The following is a 23,173-nucleotide window of genomic DNA, read 5'->3' as shown; positions in this document are numbered from 1 at the left end:
TACGGGAGATACAGCCCTTTTAAACAGTAAACACACACAAAGTCTTAACAAAATCATCATGTTTATTATCATGTGGTGAGTCCTCTGCAGTCAGTGACAGCCTCAAGCATCTGACCTATTTACATCAGCAGGCGCCATCTATCTTCCCTTGTGATGCCCTCCATGGCCTTAATGCATCATTATGTCTGTTTGTGTTTAAAAATGACGTGTCAACCTGCGTCACAGTAACTCACCCATGAACCGGATGGATTGCAGCTTTTTTATTTGACATTGATATAATTAAACTCAAATACAGCTCTCAGGAAATGTGGGACAGATAAAAGGGAAACGTACGTTTCTTACACTGTGTAAGGGAATGTAGTAAGACTACTTTGGCTCAAGATTCCAGAAGTTCTTGGTCGGTAGTTTGCTCCGCGGTTCTGGACTCCTGTCTTTTGTTTGTCTTGTGGTGAAGTGACTACCTGTGACCCTGAATTCATGCATCAGTTCTTTAACCAAATCTTTTACTTTGGAAGCCTTAAAAAATGGGAATATTTTGCTTTCTGACCTTCAGTAAATCATTTTTAGTATTTTGCTCTTTACGGTAAAACCAGATAATAACAAACATCTAACTACGATTAAGAAAACTGGAACATCATTCCACTTACCTTCTTCTTTAGCTCCACACTAATAGCGTTGGCTTCCTTTAGGTAGACAGCGTTCCCCCACAGCTGGTCACGCAGGGAGGTGAATTGATGGTACCTCCACTTCCTGAAGGCCCACTGAGCCAGCTCAAACTCATGCTGAGTCCACGGCACTGTGGGCAGACGGCAGGCAGAGGTGAAGTTAACACTATGCGTATAAAACAAATTTAAACTCAACACTTGCTAAAACAAAAAAAAAAGGACCATACTTGCTGTTTTGATAGTTTTAAACCCCCCACAGATCCATTCTCTCACATTAGTCATGTTCAGTATTTTGTCTTCTTTATACTAAATCAATACTGATTGTAACAACTGACCACAATTATTTTTCTTTTTTCTTTCCAAGGTATTCAGTGACCTTTTTATAGCACAATTTCCAAAATCGGATGAAGAAAAGCATTGAGTTCACAATCGCTGCTGCTGGAAAACCCAAACTGAATCTACCTAAGGCGTGATGGAAACCAGTATGTACCTGGGATACTCTGAAACATGGTGCCATACTTTTAAGGACACATTGTAGTTAATGGGCTAAAACAAGAAAACTTTCATGTATGGTCCTTTTACTTTCAAGTTATAGAGGATTAGTTGCGTTTCACTTTAAAGGAATCTGATGATGTGATATGTATGGACTAGTCTTGACTTGATATCTTCTGTGGGTAATTAGTATGGCACTATTAATACATTTTAATCTGAAAAAAAAAAAAGGAAAAAAAAGGTGATTTTAAGTATAATATCGTGTATAAAATGCTATACGCACATCCCAGTAGTTTAGGCTCTGGACACGAAATGTGGAAGAAAACAAACATAATTTATACAGATGACATGAAGTGTGCACTGTAAGAGAAATATCTACAGGGTTGAGGAGTCAGCAATACACACCTTCCTCCTCCTCCTCCTCCTCCAGCTCCTCCTCATCAGGTGTCTCTGCTACCAGAGAGCGAGTTTCCACCTGTTTCTGAAGTTCCTGCAGTTTGCTCTCGTAAACCTGGACACCAACACACAGGAGAACACGGACAGCTGTCCATCAGCTGCAACGACAGGTGAGCTCCTCGAGCCATCAGAACCACATTTCATATTTCGATGTCAGGATAACCGCATGGAATCTACTTCTGAAAAACTAGCCCTGCAGACTTTGACTGCTGGACCAAATGAAGCCTGCTGCGGAGTAACAGGGGAATGGATCACGCCTAACGTAGAATGAGATGCATTGAATAACTCTGAACATCAAAGGCTGCTGTGAAAAGGATTGAGAGTACAAGGAAAGTGTTCCATGGAAATCTGAAGAAAAAAAAAAACTACAAATTGACCCCACCCCCACAACAAAAATATCTGTTCTAATCAAGATCCTAAGAGCAGACACACATGGAGCTCAAATGCTTTTGTTTATAAAGTAATTGTCCTGAAGTGCAATAAATGACAAACTGTTCCAGCACATGTTCTGAATCAATAACTGAACCAACATCCTCATAGAGAAATGGCTGCAATGGAAGAGGAGAGGTGCTGGTAGAAGCTGAGTCAACTGTAATCCAATGAGGGGCGCCATCATCATCAGAGAAGGACAGGCTGCGGACCCGATGACCTCATCCTGTTTGTTCAGTCTTCTGGGAAGACAATGCAGCCTTTTCATCTGTCGCTGACCTCCTCCCTGCTGGTATCCTACCAACAGCCCATCACCCAAAGTCCCTGTTTTACTTAAAGCAGCTAAAAACTACCACAGTGACCCACATGCTCCGGCATTTGAGGCTGTTTTACATGACTTATTTGAAAATACTTCCATTTGTCTTTGAATCGCAACGTAAATTTCCAAGCATGCGTGCAACATGGTCACGATGTTAGATTCAGTGATTACAGTCTTAAGAATTAAAGAATTATAAAGAGGTCTGCTTTTACGAGGGATAATTATGTAAACCATAGTAAAACATTATAGAAATCTATACAGTAGCTTGAAATAAATTGTTTTACAGCATCTCAAACTACGACTCTTGGTATTGTACATGTCGACACTTTATTCTGTCCCTACACTGGTTTTTCCTGGCACAGAAAAACAAACACCACCCGTTCAGAACGAATAACTGCACGTGAAGCAGGTCATTTTTATTTCAGTCATCCTTGAAAATAAACCTCTAGCAACACATAGAAGGGGTATTATAATTTTTTTTTTTTCAAATATGTTTGCAAATAAATGTTTGAGGAAGGAGCAGCTTAACTCTCTACACAGCCACAATGAGGCATTGATATTGTGGATCCAAAAAGCAGACGTACAACACTCAGGCACGCTGAATTGAGAGCTGGCTTAAAGATTAGAACAGTTAGCTCAAATGTGTTGTATATACGTTCCAGCTTACATAGTCGACATCAGCAGCAGAGTATAAGCTAAATGCCATTCTTTAATGGAGCAAACATGAGGGCTGAAGATATGTACGCTGCTGCATGCAAAGATAGTCAAAGTGGCACAGTTAGGCAGAAAATATACAGTTGAAACTTATAAAACTAAATGATGTCATCACTCCATTAACATTTTGATAGTCTTCAAAAGGCCTCTGCCATGCTGCTGAATGTCTCAGTTTTTAATAAAATGATCTAAAGGCCACCTGATAATGAGTTACAATACTTAATGGGGATCTTTTGAAGCTACAATCGCAGCAAGAAATACAAAAAAATGAAAAATCAGACTGAACATTCTGCAAACTGGAAGCATCAGCTGAAGCACAAATAACAGAGGTGATGAGGTGGACAAGTTATTTCATAAACACCGTTTTAAGTGTACGGCAGCAAAAATAAGGCAGCTCTCAAAATCTCTTTTGATATGGGTATTTCTCCTGAATAACAATCATGCAAACATCTCAAGTCTTTGTGCCTCTTCCAACATTTTTAAAGGCCAGACTTTGGGAACCATGACAACACTCAGTGGGTATCCATTTGAAACACAGTGAGCTCTGTGCTTACTCAATGAACCACAAAGCTAAAATTTTAAGACTGGATTAAACCAAATCATAGATTTGCTCATAATGTATGGCTAATCACAACAGGAGAGGGTCTTATTCTGAGAAGTATGGACTGTTCACAGATAAACTTTCACACAAGGATAATTTTCATTAAATCATCAGCTAGGTCTATGTCCTAGCATTTCACTATAGTGGTTCATTGAGATCTTAGTGAACTCCAGCATCCAAAGACAACAAACCATCAATGAAAAGTTTGAAAAAAAAATAGGAATCAAATAAAACATGTAGAAATTAAAGTGTGTCTAAATACACAGCTTAATCATGACTCCAGGAAGTGGAAAATACTGTAACACAAGTGGTGGCAGTTATACATGTGAAATTAATCAAAATATAAAAGAAAAGCTCAGGAAAACGTAATAGATCAAGAAATGTAGTGGCTTACCAAGAATTTGAATAAATAAGAGTGTTAATGCACAAAAGTTAGTTTTGATTAGGTGAGTTTCACAATATTCAGCTAAAGCCCTGCAAATACACTTAACGAGGGGAAAAGAAAACACTGAGTAGCAATTGCATAGCAGGATTAATAGAGTTAGTGCGTTAAAAGGCACTTTTTGAATACCACTTACATTTAACACCATTTCAGTCTCAGTTTAAAAAGGCACACAGTTGACTGGCGCATCAAGCTAATACAATATACGTTTTAAAATTTTCTTCTGATTGCTGATCACGGCCAATGATGACTTATGACAGAACATGCTTTCTGAGGTACAAAACAAGATGTAAATATTGCAAAGAGGACTTATTTTCCCATCCTGACATTCAGTTTAATTATACATAGAGGGAAATAAATAGAGACCGCTTTCTGTTCCTCGCTTCGGCAACAACAAGTCTTAAGAAAATTCAATGTATCCATAGTGTAGTGGTTACAAACATTCATCATTAATCAATACTAAAAATGGCAAAAAATGTAAACTCAGAATATCAACCATGAGCACAATTTTGGCAAATCAAAGCACGAGTCATGAATTGTCACACATGCTAATTGAGCAGGCGTGGCATGTCTCTCCTGCGAAAAAAACAGTCCAAATGATCATCGGCTGGCTGCAAATCCTAATGACGGCTCACCCAGTGCTAATGATGACGACACACACAGTGCAGCAAAAAACTGATGAACATGGCAAATATGATGATGAGGATGAGGATGATGAGAAAACGTTGCTTTATAGTACATAGAATACTTGGATCAACCAGTAACACACTGATCAAGTGCAAAAGTCAGTCAATTTTGCTGTTGTGATCTGTAATGCGTTTGCCTACTTAAAGTGTACGAAACTAACTCCTCTCTCCACAAGTCAGACTGCCGTCTCCCTGCTGGCTTTCAGATTCGGAGCAGACATTTGCCTGCGCATTCGCGGAGGTGCATGAAAGTTGACGGGGTGGTTAACGTGGTCAGCGTGATGGTATTGCTGGTAGCCATTGAAGCTGCCGTCGGTATACATCATGCCGTTATAGTGGCAGGGCTGTTGCTGATGTTGAGGAGGGGGGTATGCTGGCTGGTTCTGGTGGTGGCGGGGCAGGTAGATGGTCTGCGTGTGCCTCCTGTTGTTTTCAGACTGCTGCAGTGACTCCATGGAGCCAGAAGGTCGCTGACGGTGATTAAAAGAGTTGCTGCGGCCTCTTTCGTGGGGCTGCTGGTGCTGGTTGTTCCTATAGTTGTGCCTGTGACCCTGGTTTAAACCTTGCTCGAAGTCTTTGCCTCTGCGCTGAACTGACGGGCTTGGCAGAGGAGGCATGGTGTGCATAACTGAAGCCTCCATCTGGTCTCTAGGCTGTAATGCTACGTCAGCCTCGTTTTCTCCCTCCTCTTCCTCTACAGCTTCTTTGGGGACCTTTAGTTCTATGACCTGCTCATCTGTAATTATGATATGAGTACCTGGACTCCACGAGTTGCGGTGCTTGGGGTTACTTTTGAAGGGAAAACGTAGCTTACGGTCCTCTGGTGGTATAAAGCGATGTGGTCCAGTATGCCGGCGGAGCTGCTTAGAGATCTCTTGCTGCTGCAGACTTTTGAGGCGAGCCTGCTCTTGGCGCATCCAGCGCATTTGGCCTCGCTTCAGGGTTGAATCATCTCCAGCACTTTGGCTTGTTTGCAACTCTGCATCCTCTCCATCAGGCTTTTCGGGCAAAGGAGGTTTTCCTTCTCGAGGGCTAGGAGTTCTAGTGGCACAAGTAGAAGCGCCCCCACTGGGAGGCTTTTCTTGGCTCTCTGGGGTGATGAGCGGGAGGACCTTCTCCATTTTCACCATCTTGTTCCTTAGAGCGCGGATCTCCTCGTCCTTCATGTTATTCTGTTTCTTCACCTCCTGCAGGATGTCCTCGAGTTTATCAATGTGTACTTTTAGTTCATCCATTACAACTCCTCCTGGTCGAGGCCCATTGGTCAAGACATCCTCGATGCGCTCATCACCAACTCCAACAGTGTCCCAAACATCTCGAGCCACTGCCCTCCACGAGTCCCGCTCGTTGGGGTCCTTCTTGCAGTAGCTAGCACAAAGCTCTTTCATCTTCACAATAGCCAGTGCCTCAATTTCCTGCCGTGTGTGGCGGAAGTCATTAAGAGCTACTTCGTAGCAGATTTCTTTGACTGCTTGGATCTTTAGGTCAGAGATAGTCACCCACTTGGAGTCCTTCGTGATGCGGCGTCGCTGAGGGACCTGGTACATTTTAACTGGCTCTCTTCTTTTCCCACTGCTGGGTAATCCACACTTTTTCACTATGGTTTGCAGCTTGCTGGGAGGTAGCTTTTCCCTCAGGGAAGTGATCAGTCTCCAGCTCTCCTCACAAGACCTCTTATCTGAGTCATCCCCACTATCAGAGTCTCCATCCTTGAGAAAACAACACAGGACACAAACCAAATGGTTCCCAAAAAAAAAAAAGGAGAAATTAAAATGGGAAATCAGGGAGAGGATGAAAGGATGGTTTTAAAATAAGAATGAATAAAAATGGTATAAATATGCAACATGGGAACTTAAACCACGTTTCAAGTCAAAGTTAAATCCAAGAATTTTATTGTTTTAAGATTTAGAATTTTTGCCAAAGGAGCCTATTAAACTCAAATGTTGTATGTATTTTGCATACATCATTACTGTCCACGATGTATGGCACCATGCCATGCAGCATCATTTCCAGATTACAATCAAAATGAGGCCAGAGAGGGAAAAAAAAGTTTTTAAATTACCCAAACGTACAACAGACTGTGGCTTCATTGACTTTCTTTCCAGTTTTTCTTTCTTGTATTTTTTCCCAGAGAAATTTCAATATGGAAATGAATATTTTTAAATATTCACATAAAAAACATGGCTCTCAGTAATGGGAATATATTTCTTACACATTTGTTCCCAGTGTTGCATACCGATATTAAAAGTAAAGGTAAAGCATGTCTATCATGATTAGAAAGGAAATATCAATCGATGATAGTTGCTGATTGGAGCACCTCAGTAATGTTTTCATATTCCTCTTCTTAACTGAAAAATTTGTGATTTGACAGCTGGATCCCAAACATGCTACAGAGGCATGCATGTAGATGGACTTTGGAGCTTTCCCCCCTTTAGTCCAGAAGGTTTGAGTTGCTTTAGTATTAGCGGTGAGTTAGAAGACAGAGTGTTCTTGCAGTTGATAAGAAAGCCAGTTGAGAGGAGAGGCAGAAGTGAGGGCAAGTGTTAATCCACTACAAGAAAGTTGTTAGTTGGAAACAAAAATGCAGTTTCTCATTTTTCGTAGACAAGAAACATTACAGATCACAACCAGTAGGTACCAGTAGGATGTTCAGCTCTGTATGAGACTGTGTCTGTGGCAAGAATTGGACAACTTATGCCTGTATTTCTGCACGTAAAAACCACAGAGTATGAGAGAGATTCATTTGACTCAGTTGTGAGCGGTGATAACTCTGTTGTGGAGCCGAGCCCCCAGTGTGCTACACGAATGCCAAGTTAGACTAGCAAAGAAAGGTAGCCAAAGAAGTCAATGAGAAACCACATTGTCACTATCTGTCAAAAACTACAGCAGGATTTTATGTTATCACAATGCATTGTACATGTCAGCAACTGCATTGAGGAGATGAAACTCAGGACAAAACAGAGCAAGAAAACTAGAGTAGAAATCTAATCCAAGCAAATCAACAGCCACTTCAGAGTTGACCAGCTCAACAGCAAACACCGCAACTTAGTCAAGAACATGTACTGAATGAGTTAAGAGAACATGCTATTAACGTGAACCGAGCAAAAAGCAGCATTTTGGTTTTTTCTTTCACAATAGCAGGGGTCTGTGTTTCAATGGTGGCCAATACTGAACCACTTTCAAATTTCTTGTTGTCAAATTTAGCTGAAATATGCTGTTTTGCAAGATTCAGATCCACTACAGAAGACACAAGGAAGGGGAAACGGGGGTTTGGAGAGGGGAAAGCTTTAAAATCTAACTTTCACTTAATCAAGTTGCTACAGAAAAAAAAATAAAAAAATCTGTTAAACTCCAGATGAAGGCAAGTAAAAGCTCATCTGTCTCAAAACCAGAGAAACTTCCATGCAAGAGGAACAGACATGCGCTAGCAGTAAAAGTGTGATTCACACAAATCTCAAGTGTCAGAGTCAGAATTAGTACCAGATTTCAATGGACCAAATTAAATTATCATCCAAGAAACTAATACAAGCTTTCCAATTGTAATTGACCATAATCATTCATGCTTTAACTTATAATATGTGGAATAACATTTCCCTCCAAATCACACACAAAATAGAGGAAAAAAGCAGACTGCTTCTAATGATTATAGAAAAAAATCTCAATCATAACTTGACTCCTCTGAAACCCACTCTGCACTAACCTGTCTCAAACAGCTAAAATAATGCCAAGAGAAAACCAATTGAATCCATTAAATTCACAAAGTGGGCCTCTTTATGTTCCAGATTATTTGAACTCACCAGTCGCTGTTGCTCCAGGAGCTGGTCTGCTTCTTCCTTCTCCTTTTTGTATAAGATTTCCATCTCAGTAAGCCTGCACAAGTGAGTAAAATATATATATAATTCTGAAACTCATTTAACAATAAAGAAGCCTCCTTTACAATCCATATTTGAACATGTGCAACTGCCAAGACAGACTCTTAGATATTCCTGAAAGCAAAGCAAGCAGGACAGCTCGAATACCTTTTCTCCATTTCCTGCTTCATGTCGATGCCCTGTTTCTCCAGCAGCTCTCTCTGAGCAAACGTCCAGTCCACGGGCTCCACGGGGGTTTCTGCAGATGGCGTCTTCTCCCTCTCGGCTCTGGCCTGCTCTGGGTGGTTGAACCGGAAGACATGGTTCTTTCCCATAATGATACGGTTGCCTAAACAAAGGCAGGACACATGTGTGGCAGGAAAAAGTGTGAGAGCACGAGACATGCTGTTCAGCTAGTATCTACGAAGTCCAGAGAAGGGCCTTATCATAGTTATTATGAGAGAGATTTGATCCAAAAAGAGATTAAACAAATATCACGATATATTCAGTTATTATTTTCATTCCACTCAAAAATGGGATATTCACCTGAACGAAGCTGGATCGCATCCTCCACACGCTTGCCGTTGACGTAGGTTTCTGATGCCTCACAGGGCACCAGCAGGACAATAACTTCAGCAAAAACAAAGCAACCAATCAATCATCATTCAGTCTAATAAGCTCACTGTCTCAATAAACAGTTGCTTTCATTTAGGAGTGTCTGTCAGTAATCTAAACAGGATTTTTTAAAAATTTTACTTTAAATCAAACACACAGCAAGCAAACTAATACAATTAAGTCTCACCATCTCCATTGGCGTTTCTTTCGCTGCGGAAGATGCAGTGTTCCTCCCTGATGTGAGCTCCACTTAAAACAATGTCCTGCCTTCTTTCAGCATCAGCCTGGCCCACCCTGAAACAGTCACAGAGGCCATTTTGAGACTGCGTACTGCTTTATCGTTACATTGTCAACCATTTCAGCGAAAAGGTCAGCAGCAGAAGCTAAATGGAACCTTTAAACCGACACCTATTAGACGGCAAGGCTAAAGCACAATCGATTCTTTCATCACTTATTGTCCCCCTGGGGTGCAAATGTAACAAAATACTCAAAGTGAATAGTCTCCAGAAGGGAGCAAAAGGACAAAGAGAGGAGAAAAGTCATTTAAGACTGTCAAAAAAATAAATAAACTAATTAAATTTTGCATCTTTGATTCTCAAGGTTCCCCTTGCATGACCTACAAAGAGATAAAAAAAAATACAAACTTTTCCAGATTCACTGCAGCATTTCAGTGTCATTTAGATTTAGGTTACCTTGTAATCCCGTCTTTGATGTAGTAAAGCAGGCACTCTGACATAAGAGGATCCTCATTCAGGTTGACCAAGTGTGGAGTCTGCAGATGAACATGAGGGACAGACAGTTCAGCACAATAACAGTTCTTTCATTTACATCTAGCAATGTGGAAATCTTATCAACACAAGGACAGTCAATAAAACGAGTCTGGCTTCATATATTTCAAACACAGATGCCACTCCATCAGTGACACAGTACACAAACGTAAGCACAGGAACAGTCATGACAGCTCTTGGGTCTGAAAAGACAACAAACAATCCTAAAAGCTACTCCAGCTCCCACCAACCTTTTTGGGGGAAAACACCCCATTAAAGTCTGTATAGAGATCACAAGGCTTCTCATTGAAATGCTAAGCCATGGCGAGTGACAGAAGAGGAAAAAGAAAAAAGAAAAATCAATGGTAGAAAAATGGAATTGAAGAAAGGGGGGAACACATGACACAGAGGCAGAAGACTGAAGGGGGTTAAAACAGCTCTAACAATGATGAAACAGAGCAGAGAGTTTATTTGTCAGTGATTAAAGATACACAGTCATTATCGTTACTCTGCCAATAAGCACATCTGTTGTTGAATAGTATCATTAGGAAAGGAAAGTATTACTACCTGTAATCGAATAAGTCTAATGATAGCACTGAGGGATCTGAGCAGCTACAGGTAAAGTTTGATCTAACTTACAAAGCATTACATTCAAATAAAACTACGGAAAAGGCTTAACTAAAGTGCCAGTTTTGGGGCTAGTTCTGGTGCAGAAAAGGTGCTCTGTCTGTTTATTCAATTAAACAAACCTTAGTGGCAGAAAAACAATCATACTGCTCATCAAATGGCCCTTCGTGGCTAAGCTGAGCATGTGAAGAAAATAAATAAAAAGGTGGAAAGACAGGAAGATAAAGTAGATTGTGAGAAAAAAAAACTGTGACAGTTCAGGGGGGGGTGGCATTCTCATGGGATAGAAATAACATGGAAAACTGAATGATGGAGGACCGAGTATCAACGCCCATGGAAAATTTGACACAGTCACCCTGTCATCGGTCTCAAAGCTTGCGTTTCATTCTTTCCCATCCAATCTGCCCTACCTTTTTGGGAGAGAACACGCCCAGCGTGCCGCCATCTTCACGGATTGCCACACCCATCTCTGCAAGCAGAGCCTCCCTGTGACGAAGGCAGAACACACGGAGACTCAGCAATGGCAGTTCATAGTCAGACAGGTCACATGTATTTTCTTGCACTCTATAACAGTCGCGCATCTATTCACAAATTCACTTTTCTTAAACAAAAGCAGAAGAGGCTGAAAACTAATGGTGCGCGACATAAGAGCAGGTGATCGGTGCACATGTAACACATGGCTGATGTCTGCAGCCACAGATGAGTGGATAAAGGGGGAGAAAGGGTGTGACAGGGGTGTTTGTGCAGCAGTGTGTGACGACTAAGAAGGCAAGGGAAATGGACAGAATTGGTGCCGGAGAGACAGATAGGCGAAGAGAGAGAAGACGGCACAGAGGAGAGAAATGATGGTGACAGAGCTTCGAAGGGTTGTTTAAAGGCCAAATCATAGTCTTCGAGGACAAGCTCTTAAGAATGTTGCAAATTAAAGTGTTAGTGGCGGTTTTAAATGAGAGGAGGGAGAGGCATCATTTACAAACGGGGCCAACGGCGCTCATTTTCAAATGATCTCTCCGAGGAGATATCCAGAGTATTACATTTAGCTGGATGCGTTAAAAAGTACCACAAACAGCTAAGCAAGAGACGGGAGCGAAAGAGAGGTAGAAAGAGAAGCACAATGCCTCTCACATTCACGCAGCTGGCCAATCACAGCGGGAGTTGGCTGTAAATGTCCGATTGTCTGCTCTGGAAAGTAACAGACAATGGGTGACACAGACTCCAGCCTTGACGTCACAAAGGTGTGGGGGGAGTTTTCCAGGGCTAATCAGACCATCTGACATGCAGTTCAGACAGACCATAAATCCCAATTAAGACTGACAGGGTGGATGCACACGTAGGACACATATCCGCCCCCCTCCCTCGAGAGATGCAGATGTAAACGAGCAGGACTGTCTGATGATACTGACCTCTCCATGCGGATTGCTTCTGTCTTCCGCAGCTTCTCCTCCCAGGTTTCATTGAGCTCAGCGATAATCTTTTCCGATTCCTGAACACGAGAGGCAAAAAGTGAGGAAAGCACAAGTCGTGTAATATAATCGTAGCTATTAGCAGTGTTTGGTGGCCACAAATCTAGTTTGGTGACAAATCAGTCTTCTTATTCAAGTTGAGATACTCTTTTCTCAGGGACAAGACAACTGGGTCAGGGTTCAACTCTCCAAAAGGAGGGACGGAGTAACAAAGATGTATGCAGCCATCATTCACCAGCTTTTATAATTCCTTAAGCACAGAAACTACATCTGATCTTTGAAAAGCAGAGAGTGGCTCCTTGCTCTGAATACTGATCTACTCAATGATAGACTGAACTGTAAATATTTAATGAGGCAGAATATACTAATTCAAGACAAAAAAAAAAACGGTCAACAGAGCTACGCTTGTAGTAGAACTATAAAGGTTAACCGTCAGCGTAATGGGTTTTTTTCAGGGTCACCAGGAATAGCAACAACAACTTTACGATGAGAATATCGCCACTAAAAGCCAATAAGACTTGAATCTATTTTTGTCTCATTTCCTCCGTATTTGCGTCGGTGCTTGACGTCATTGGGATGACAGACAGACTGAGCACCATGGTTGCTATGGAAACTGCAGCTCTTCATGGCTGGTTGTTGCAGTCCTGTGTGCTGACTTATCTACAGACGGAGAGTGTGCACTGAGAGCCAGAGCGATATAAAGTTCAGAGCCCACATGTGGACTGAGAAGCCAAACAAATTTTTATTAAACTCTGTGGGGGGGTCACATTGACACTGAAATAATTTATTCAACAAACTCACCGCCTGGTGTGTGAGCGCTTTTAGTTCAACGTGTTGTGAATTCTTTATTTTTCCCTTCATATCCATTTATCAATTCAAAGATGCGAAGAGAATTTTTTCTTTAAATTACGCACCTGCCACGCAAGGCCACATGTGAAATTACTATAGGTCTTGCATTTCATTCTCTTATGCCATTTAAATCAAACAGTGCAACATGAGTCAATAGATTCTGATTATAGCAACGATAGTTCACAGATATTCAACAGAGCAAGGTGAAAAGAACGTCATTACTTAACATATACATATAAAATATTAACTTTTTTAAGCCCTTAGGCAAGCCTAAATCATGTGTAAGTTTTGCAGCTGTTGTGGGAATTTTCAGTTTAGCATATGGCTTTCGTTAAGATTTTAAATGGCAGAATTATAGAGAATTATCTCAACCGGGGCTGAATGGCAAGAAGAGGAAAAGAAATAACTAAAAAATAAAATAAAGTTTTTGTGTCTCTGGTGCAATCAAAAGATAAATCAAAGAGTGGGGAGATGGCTGCGAGACTCCTCTCCTCTCTTCACTGGTGTAGGAACATGAGATCTGCATTCGACATCATCTACTTTACCTTCAGTCTTTCGATGGCCTCCTCTCCTCCAGGTGTGGACATGATTCGCTCCTGGATGCTGGTGACTGACGTCAGGCCCCCCTGGCTGCTCAGTGCGCCAGAGGATGGAGAAGCTGTCAGGGAACCAATAGGGGCTGTGGAGAAATGGCCAGGGCGTTGGTTCTCTGAGGCTATCAAGTATCTATGCTTATTGTTCTGAATGTCTTTGAGGTCTGAGCCAACAATAGGAGAGAGAGAAAGAAGAAGAGAACAACAGAGAGGAAGGTGGGATAGACCCAGGATATAGGATAGAGGAAATAAACACATAAAATGGAGGAACCAAATGCCAAACAGGAAGAGGGGAGAGGAAAAATGGGGAGAGAGAAAAGACAAAGGGGAGGAAAGACCAACGTAAGACACACATTGTACGTCAAAGGGTTAAAACAAACACCCAGCATGATGGTCTGCAACTGAGAGCAGCAGTTTTCACTCCAGCAAGTTTAACAGTTGCAAAAAAGAAAGAAAAAAAATGTCCAAAGTTCCTTTAAGAGTCTTCCGGGGACCGATCCTTTTTAGGGCCAGAATTAGAGATTGGAGCAATGAACTCTGAGCTCTTAGTTTTTAGTTTGCACAAATCAAACGAGTCACAGTGCGTCACTTTGGTCTTTTTGTCTTGAGCTGTAACATGAATGAATAGACGCTGTGTGAAAACTGCTATAAGTTTATCAACTACAGGATGGGAGGGAGATGGAGACTGCATGAGGGTCCAATGATGGGGCAGAGGAGAGTAACAGACATGCTGCCAAGGTTCAGCCCATAGTTGAGTCGATTGATTCACTCACACACATGCACTCACACACACACACACACACACACACCATAACAAAGCCACTGCAGCCTCACTCAAAGGTCAGGCAGCTCATGTCAACATAATGGCTCCAAGGATGTCTACGATAACAGACAATGTGCTGAGAAAGAGCCGACAATTCCATCAGACAAGTATAGGTTAAATAACTTGAGAGTTAAGGCTTTTAGAAGAAACGGGCTTTCTTAATCTTGAGAAACACACCCAAAGTACAGAGCTATTAAGCTTAACAAGAACACAATGCAGGAGCAAAATGTTTGCTTTTACCCTGCAAATTACAAAGAGCGAGTAAGTGAAACACACGAAAAATTCAGACCATTTTCACAGATTATTAGCATATACCTCCAGGTTAAATGATGGAATCACTGCTCTTGGAGGTTGTTCATTCAGTTAATTTAAAACGACAAAAAAAAACAAAGATATGGCGTAAAACTATTTATCAGCTGAAGATTCTGTCTCTGTAAAACAAAACTACAAAAACGTAACTGTTGTACTTTTGACATTAGCCTTGTTTTAGCCTCCGACTTCTCTGACAGCGTGAAGTCTTTGAAGACTTCCCTAATGAAAAACAATGCTCCTCATCAGTCAGGTTCCAACTTTCTCGTATAGGAGTTAACAGATCAGCTTTGCAGGATGTCGCCTCGACGTGGACCATTTTTTTCCCATGGCACTGAGATCTGGACCCCTTACAGCCCATGTCACTGAGTTGATGCGTCTTCTTTTTTTCAAGGAACATCTTAAATGCTCTTTGCTCTGTGACAAAATGCACCATCATCATCCTGAAAAACGACAAAAGAGGAAAGTGTCCTGCTGTCGCCGCTGGTCCTTTACCTGACATCAACTCCATGTCATCAAAGACTGGAAATGCGTTTGTTTTCTTTAGGTCATCAGTCACGTTTGATTTGACCAGCACCAAACTAAAGTCTCAACACCGTCTCCTTGTCCAATCATCTCCCTAGCCCACTGTAAGCTTGGTAAATCCCATTTCATTCAGCTGTTTTTGTTTCTTTAAAGCTTGATCACAAACATTGAGTCCTGTTTCTGCCCATACGTTTTCTATTTCAAGACATAATGCTTTGAGTCTTTCTTGGTCGACCTGTACTTTTCCCTTTTACAGCTTTCCCATTTTGTTTGTGCTTGTACTTGTAATTCTTTCCACGGTTTCCACTGCCAGCTCCCTAGTTTGGGGCCATGTTTCCTGTCACTCTCAATTGCAGACTCAAATTCAGACTTCCTTAATTTCTTCCGCACGAGTCCATATATTTTTCTCTACTTTTTTGTTTTATTCAATCTTTCTGACTTATGTTTTGGAAAACCATGGCGTTCAGCTTTTAAATCACATTTATTTTGGTCATATCTGTGATTTGTATGATTCTTTTTTTTTTTTTTTTTTAACCAAAGATAACAACTGAATGAACATCTGCCAATAGTGGTGATTCCATCATTTTTGCCAAGAGTTATGAGAGGACAAAAGGGCAGATGTGTTAGGGAAGTTTAAGATCAGAGCACACTACCAAACTACTCAACACAAACTATTAAAGCACACTAAGTTAGTCAACTCTGTATACATGCACACCTCTGGTGCGGCTACTTAGAAATATAAAATTATGCACCTTTCCGTCTGCTGCTCTGAGCCTCACTTTGAGGACTCAGAAGTGGCATTTTAAAGCTTTGAGCACTGTCACCTGTAGTGGAGGATTAGTAAAAGAAAACACAATAAAAAGCAGCAGGAGCCACTGGCAACAAAAGAAGCTTCAGAGAGTGAGTGACAGAAAATGAGAAATGGTTATAAATGATGCATTTGCGTTGGGGGTGGGGAAGACGGACATGCTACTCTAAATTATGTTTCTAAAAAGGGGAATTCTATAATTTGTTTGTAAAACAATTGGATCTGAGCCTGCAAAAAGCTGCCTCACCCCCACAATTAAAGAGCAAGCGCAAAGCATGCTAACCTAGTGGCGTGCTAACCCTGCCAAATCAGCCCTTCTACTGAAGCTTTGCATTTCAGAGTTTTACGCTCTTAAGCTTTTGCTTTTTTAAAAGCATTTACATGCAAAGCTGGCAGCAGTTTTGATATACGGGTGATGGGGGTCGTAAGCAATGTTAGCCATTATAATTAGGGCAAATAGTGATATACAATGCATGACTGGCACACATATACACACATTTGACTCCACTTCCTGGGCAATCATCCCCCATAGGATCAACTGAGGGGAGGCAGGAAAAGATGAGAAGGGTCAGAAGTCAGCACCAGCAGAATGAGAGGAAAAGGTTACTGAGATTTCTTAGAAAACTGGATGAAAACAATGACAAGGATGAGAATAAATGACATGGACTGACTTGTTAAATACCACGTCATTACACATCATCTAAGCAGGCATTAGCATGTAGGCGGGCTATTAATCACTTCAGCTATTAGAACTTATTAATTGGGATATTATGTCTCTAATTGATAAGAACCATTACTCAAGTGTACAGCAAATGGTGTGTGACATTTAAATGTAGCTTTAAAGCTACCGTCTGTGTTGTTAGTCACAACCAGCGACACGTCACTAAATAAATTCATCATTTGTGTTCAACAGGAATCAGCCCATTTATTGCAAAATACATATATTTATAAAGGAGGAATAATTCAATTGTTTGTTTTTTTAAAGGTTTTAGTTTTGTACCATGTACAGATACAAGCCCTGTAATGAAAAACAAACTTTGATGGCTGAACGCTATGAGACAGTAATGAAGATAGAAGATGTTGCCAGCTTGTGGAAGGCCCTGACAGACGGTAAAGGCCGTGTGGTGGCGTAAAACTCACTGTCCAGGATGTCTCCCAGGCCCTGAGCACGGAGCAGCTCCTTCAGTCGAGCCACTTCGTCCTTCAGGTCACGCACCAACTTATTGTTGGGATCCTCATTGATGACAGCATTGCATTTGATGTTCTTGGCTCGGTCGGCGTAGCTAAAAAATAAGTTTGAAAGATTGGCATATTCCATAATTATGTACCCAACTGTAATAATTTTGTGAGTAAGTATCTATGCCCCGAACAGAAAGCTTACCGTAGAGTGCTGAGGGTTTCATCATAGTTAATATCTGCAGGACTGAGGGCAGCGACCATGGCAGTTCTGGAGTTTCCACCTAATAAGAGTTCAGTAGAGGTGTCAATTATGTGACAATGTGGGCGAGCGGGTTTTTTTAAACAAGCTGCAGAGCAGAACGAGGTACAAGAGTTCTACTTAAATAAACTAAAAACTGAAATATTATGTACTACATATGCCAGTTGAGACTAAAGCTAGGCTGCACATCTCTCTTCTCTATGAATGCACGAACCGAAGGGAGGAGTGTCCTTGTCTAGTTGTGGTGAATTACAGTCTGCTGACAGTGTTCTTCTTAAAATGGCAGAGAGTAATGTACACTAGCTCCAGTCATTTTTTTCACCCCTCCATCCTATTCCATTATACAAATGGGTCGGTATGTCTTGCTATATGTCTTGGTATAAATTTCACCAGTACTGTATATTTATCAAGTTACACTAATGTTCATACCGAGGTTCTCCCTCAGTAGCCAGGTCAGAACAGAGTCTCTGTATGGGATGAAGTCACTCTTTTTCTTCTTCTTGCTCTGCAGTAAAAAGAACAAGAAAGAAATATTAGGCAAGTAAAGAGGAAAAAAAACTGATGGCAGAACTGATGAAAACTTAAGATGATGGTAGACTGCTCAATATTAGGATGAAACAGTAAAATGGGTAGAGGGTAATGATTGTGAGAGTAACAGTGCATTGTGCCTAAAAGCACAGCACTCCAGGTGATAAAATGGCTGCATCTGTTTACACTGCACAGAGCAAAAGGCTGTCGAGCCTGTCTCGTGGGATGAATTAGAGGTTAATGCTTGAGCTGTCAAAGGGTTTACCTTGCTGGTACAGTTATCCTGTGTAAGCAGGCATTACGAGGAAAAGAGAAGAGAAAACAGAGAGCAGACATTACAGCATGTCAGGCTACAAATACCAGGTCCTTGAGAAGACAGGGTCAAGTTGCAGAGGGTAAAAGACAGACTGTAAAGGAGGACGAAAAAGGGAGATGAGACAAATAAAATCAAAACTGAAATACTCACCACTTCAGCCAAGGCAGAGATAACCTTTCCTAACGTGGTGAGAGATTTGTTGATGTTTGCTCCCTCCTACAAGTACAAATAAAACTCATCAAGATAAAATCAGCCAACTGTCTATTAATGCAGTTTGCAGGTGTTTCTGAAGATGCAAGTCTTACCTTTAGCCTGGTACCTTTAGCTCCAGTGGAATCTGCACGCTCACTTCCTGCCAAGTCTACCAGACTAATTTTACTGACCTGATGGGAGGGAGTGAGCGCATTAGATGCATCAAGCTTATAAATAATATACGTTTGAATTAGAGGAGGGCAGATGATTCACAGATTTAGAAGGCTCATCTGCTTGTACTGTGGCAAAAACAGATTTTCATAATGAATATGTTCCTGAAATGAGCACAGCAGAATTGGACAAGAGTGGACAATAGCTGAGGATGACTGCTTTAGCTCGTGCTGGTCCTGCTGCAGAGACTGTTCTTCACTGCAGACACATAACATTCAGGAAAATAGCATGCATGGGCGTTGTTGTTGTTGCAAAAAACGCAAATAACCAATAACGTTGGTCAATAAATTACACTTTCAATCCATTGTTTTCATGTACAGGAAAAAGATTGCAGGATAATGCAGTGAAATTATTGGATGCGTCAAGAAAACAACATAGATAGTAATAAATTACTAATTAGGTGCGTTTCCCTTATCAAACGTCATTTATATGTTAAACATAGTCACAAAGGTCACAAACAAGGCTGTGAACCATTCAGTTTTTTTATTGTTTTAAGAAGGATTTTGAATCACATTTAATCAAACTGAACCCAACTGATTCTCATCTGCAGTTTAAATTATAAAGAGAGAGAAGATTAAGTATATCGAGACCACCAAAAATCAATTACAAAATCAAAAATACTTTCAAATGGCTAAATAAAAACATCTGTAAAGAAGAGCAAATCTTTCTCAAATTTCTGTCAAGTGAACTGCAGCGTGGCAGTAAAATCTGATAGAGTGGTCAGATACAATAAGTATTGTCTTTACAATAACACAGGGGTCTTTGTGTCTCTACAGATGGAGGAAGTGCAAAGGGCCAAATCTAAAATCCCCCCCCTTTCACATTTAGAACTGAATTCAGATGTTCTCACACATTCGCAACATCCCTGAAATTTTCGAGACAAATCTCTGCGAAGCTGCAAAAGTCCACATCAGCGGGACCAAATGTCTTGCAGACTTTTTCCTTTCAGCTTCCTTACAACAAAAGCCTCTGTGAACAGAGCAAGTGCTTGTCTGGAGAGTGTGTGTGTGTGTGTGTGTGTGTGTTCTGATGACGTCTCTATCATACGACTAGCTCAAAACTGGACGAAACACCCATGTTGAAGAAGGAAATCATTTACCACAAGGGTGCCAATGGAAATAACTAAGTGGAGAGATAAGTGTCATGTCCTGCCGCCTGCGCGCTCCACCCAGGGGGGGGGCAACCCCCTTGGCTACACCTAATAGAATATTTGCAGATATGAGAACACATCTGACACAGACTATTTCCTCTGTGTGCCATCAGGCAATGTCCTAAATCTCAAGTCATGTGTGAAAACAGCTTAAGGGAACCATAGTAGAGATTAAGATCAAATTAAAGAAACTAAACAGGTTTAAACAGGCTTAAAATAAAAAAAAAATGTCGTGAAAATATGCATTCCCAAAAACACGACATCAAGGCCTCAAGTGTCATACAGTGTGAATGTGTCGTTGTTAAATAACAATAAGATGGCTGTATTTCTGACCTTTTCTGTAGAGAGGTCTGTCTCACTGTCGTGTTTCTTCTGTGTGAAGACGATGGTGAAAACTGCATGGGACCTGCTGCTGGTCTCATTCATGTTGGTGGCAGCCACAGTTCTGTAGGTTAGCACACAGCGTTACAGTTTGTGAACACAAAACATTCTGAGCATCTTTATTCCTTCTGCTGCATTATCCACAATAGTTAGGCGTGCACACAGGGCCTTGGCCATTACAAATGGCATCATTTTTGGGTTTTACACCTTTTAGAGTGAATTGAATCCGAGGGATTACTTTGTGCAGCGGAGGTGGATAATACCAAACAGAAATGCACAAGGCGCACTCAGAAGAATGGCCACAGGGGAGTTACGGGCTTTACACGCCACGTTCTAGAAATAAGCCCTCTGACTCAGCACAGAAAGATTAAAGCTGTTCACCCCTCCCCACAGGAGCTCTCATGACACCCTCAGAGAAGCATACAACACAGATGCATAATATGCAATCAGTGGTATACATTTATTTGATTCAAACATACTCATTACCTGCCATTCTTTCTATAAAGGATGAAAGTCCGTCAGATCAAGCCTGAGCTACTATTACAAATAAGCAATACAAAAAAAGGAAGCTACTACTCATAGTATGCTCATAACTGATGATCCAGAACATTTTTATCTTTTTGTCAGCCTTAAACACGGAAAATGTGGGTTACCACGTCACCACATCCAAAGATCTTGACATGATCCCAGTGCTTGGCTCACCTGGCCTTGTTGCCTGCATCCATTAAGTCAGCGATGTCTGTGTAAGAGGTGACAGCTAGCTTGGAAAGATCCTCCACGTAGGGACCGAGCAGCGGATGCTCTCGCACTCGTAGGTTGCCTTTGTTCTTGGGATTGAGCAAATCTCGCACCCGCTCACAGTAGATCTCCATGTAACTGACCTAGGGACAGTTTCCAATGTGACAGCATCAGTTCAGGTGCTTCAGAACCATACCTCCACTCAGTAACATGAGGTCAGTATTAGACATATCGTTATGAAACTCTCGGTTATGTAGACATGTCGTTATATAGCAAGATATTTGATATTTGACATTTAGAACATGATGTTCTTACATGAAATCGAACTGTTTTTGGGACTGTGTGAGAAAAAAATGTACTGGCAAAGCCCAACAACATAAAAGGCTGATTCAATATGTGTTCTTTGTCTGACTTTTACCCGATGTGCTTAGGAGAGGACAAGGGATAGCTCAATAAAGAATCAGGAAGCAGGGTGTAACAACAGGGATTACAGACTTAAAATCTCCAAAACTTACCTCCACGGAGTACGAGAGCTCCTCTTTGTTGTTGTCTTCATTGATTTTCTCAAACAGATCTTCACACAGCTGAGAAGCAGAGAACAATCATTTTTAGACCGAATTAAGTGCATGTTGAGAAGTAAAGGCAAAGTTAAGTGGGGATGAGAGACATGTGGACAAAAGACAGCAAAATAACAACCATTTAATGCAAATTGGAAAGTCAGATGGCAGGTACAGGCACCAGCAAGGGCTAAAACCAGCCGGACTCAGATAAATGAAGGCATAAAGCAGGAAAATCTGCAGAGCCATGGTGCTATATGACACAACAAAGGGTGAAAACGGAAATTCTCTGAAATTTTAAGGCTGCAATTTGATTTAAGACAAGAGACCGCATTAGTAAAGTAAGTCAGGTTTATCTTAAATTCTACAGGATGTATTCTACAAACCATGGGAATGATTCCTTCCTGTCCCTCCTCCTGCTTGCCCATCATAGTGTAGGATTTGCCAGCTCCAGTCTGGCCATAGGCAAAGATGCAGACGTTATAACCTTCAAAAGCATGCTCCAGCATTTCCTTGCCGATGTCATTGAACACACGATTCTGCGACGCAAAGGAGGGATCTTCTGGCTGTGGGGCAAGAAAGGGATACTTTAAAATGTACACAAGCACAAAATCGTTCCATCTTTTTACAGGAAATACGTGATGTATCCTGTTAAGTTTTAAAAATATTTTTAGATCATAGACAATGGAGCAAAGAACACGTTAAAACTCACTGTGGTGTGTGACCAGTAGGAGTAATCAAAGCTGAAGGTCTTTGCTGGTTCCTTTGGGGCTTTGGGGTTAAGGATAGCTGTGGAGAAGGAGCAACACAAGTAATGTGGTTTAAAAAACATCTGGTTTAAATGTCAACAACTTCTCTTATGATCTTATAGTTTCATTCAAAGGCTACTTTGAGCTAAGTTAGTTATGGTCTTTTACTCAAAGAGTGGACTAAAGAGTAAAACTCTCAACTTCTCCCACAAATAAACATCTACCAAAAGCGGCTTTTATTTATCTATTTACATTCTCTAATTTAAGACTCAAAAGACACAAAAATGTCTTTATATTCATCTGGCTTTTGTCTTCAGACCACATTTTAAAAACCATGAGACCCAATTGACACTCGACTTCATTCTTATGCTTGTTGTATAACGGCTGTCCGCCTCACTGTCCAGTTCCTCAATCAGAGAACTAACAGCGATATATTTGGAAACATAAGTCACATGGATCAGTGACACATTGTGACTTTCTTATTTTTCTGGGAACTGCACAATATTCATCTTTTATGTCATCTCTAATCAGCATCTAAACGGATATCATATAGGCTATTAACACAGCAAAATGACAGAGTTTGAGTAGCAACACAGCCTACTCGCACCGCAACATTTCACCTGTTGTGCAGCATCTGCTGACAGAGTGTTTCCACACAACGCAGCCATTCCCCACGGCCACACACATTTCATAATGACAAAGAATCTGCTACCACGCCTGGTATGTCACCCCCCCTAAACCATGCTGGTTGGTACCCGTGGGACAAGTGTACAACCTCTCAGACTGAGCACTGGATATGTGACGGGGGAGAAGAATGATGCTAATTTCCTGCAAGACATTTGTAGCCATAATTAACTAA

General features: G+C 41.2%; 1 protein-coding gene across 14 annotated transcripts in view; it reads right to left on the bottom strand.

Moving 5' to 3' along the window:
- The window catches only part of kif1b (kinesin family member 1B), a 53,987-nt gene that overhangs the window by 16,863 nt on the left and 13,951 nt on the right, over nt 1–23,173 (bottom strand). For 2 of the 14 annotated variants that reach the window (XM_072366224.1, XM_072366232.1), the window contains exons 3-25: nt 22,278–22,354; nt 21,952–22,131; nt 21,524–21,592; nt 20,973–21,151; nt 20,223–20,334; nt 18,622–18,699; nt 18,467–18,532; nt 18,266–18,283; nt 17,902–17,977; nt 17,416–17,494; nt 17,175–17,317; nt 16,531–16,572; nt 13,522–13,733; nt 12,068–12,147; nt 11,075–11,150; nt 9,963–10,042; nt 9,458–9,564; nt 9,202–9,285; nt 8,824–9,004; nt 8,602–8,674; nt 1,563–1,668; nt 1,441–1,458; nt 648–796 (exon numbers count right to left, since the gene is read on the bottom strand). In XM_072366224.1, coding sequence (XP_072222325.1) covers nt 648–796; nt 1,441–1,458; nt 1,563–1,668; nt 8,602–8,674; nt 8,824–9,004; nt 9,202–9,285; nt 9,458–9,564; nt 9,963–10,042; nt 11,075–11,150; nt 12,068–12,147; nt 13,522–13,733; nt 16,531–16,572; nt 17,175–17,317; nt 17,416–17,494; nt 17,902–17,977; nt 18,266–18,283; nt 18,467–18,532; nt 18,622–18,699; nt 20,223–20,334; nt 20,973–21,151; nt 21,524–21,592; nt 21,952–22,131; nt 22,278–22,354 — 2,285 coding nt within the window. Of the gene's footprint in view, nt 1–647; nt 797–1,440; nt 1,459–1,562; nt 1,669–2,705; nt 6,514–8,601; nt 8,675–8,823; nt 9,005–9,201; nt 9,286–9,457; nt 9,565–9,962; nt 10,043–11,074; nt 11,151–12,067; nt 12,148–13,521; nt 13,734–16,530; nt 16,573–17,174; nt 17,318–17,415; nt 17,495–17,901; nt 17,978–18,265; nt 18,284–18,466; nt 18,533–18,621; nt 18,700–20,222; nt 20,335–20,972; nt 21,152–21,523; nt 21,593–21,951; nt 22,132–22,277; nt 22,355–23,173 lie in introns of those variants that run through there. The other 12 variants (XM_072366225.1, XM_072366233.1, XM_072366231.1 and 9 more) reach the window with 10 other exon arrangements.

This window comes from Leuresthes tenuis, unplaced genomic scaffold, assembly GCF_036924035.1.
Source record: "Leuresthes tenuis unplaced genomic scaffold, fLeuTen1.0.hap1 SCAF_16, whole genome shotgun sequence".
NCBI classification, from domain to species: Eukaryota; Metazoa; Chordata; class Actinopteri; order Atheriniformes; family Atherinopsidae; genus Leuresthes; species Leuresthes tenuis.
The sequence above is the reverse complement of the archived record's forward strand: the minus strand, read 5'-3'. Positions and strand labels throughout refer to the sequence as shown.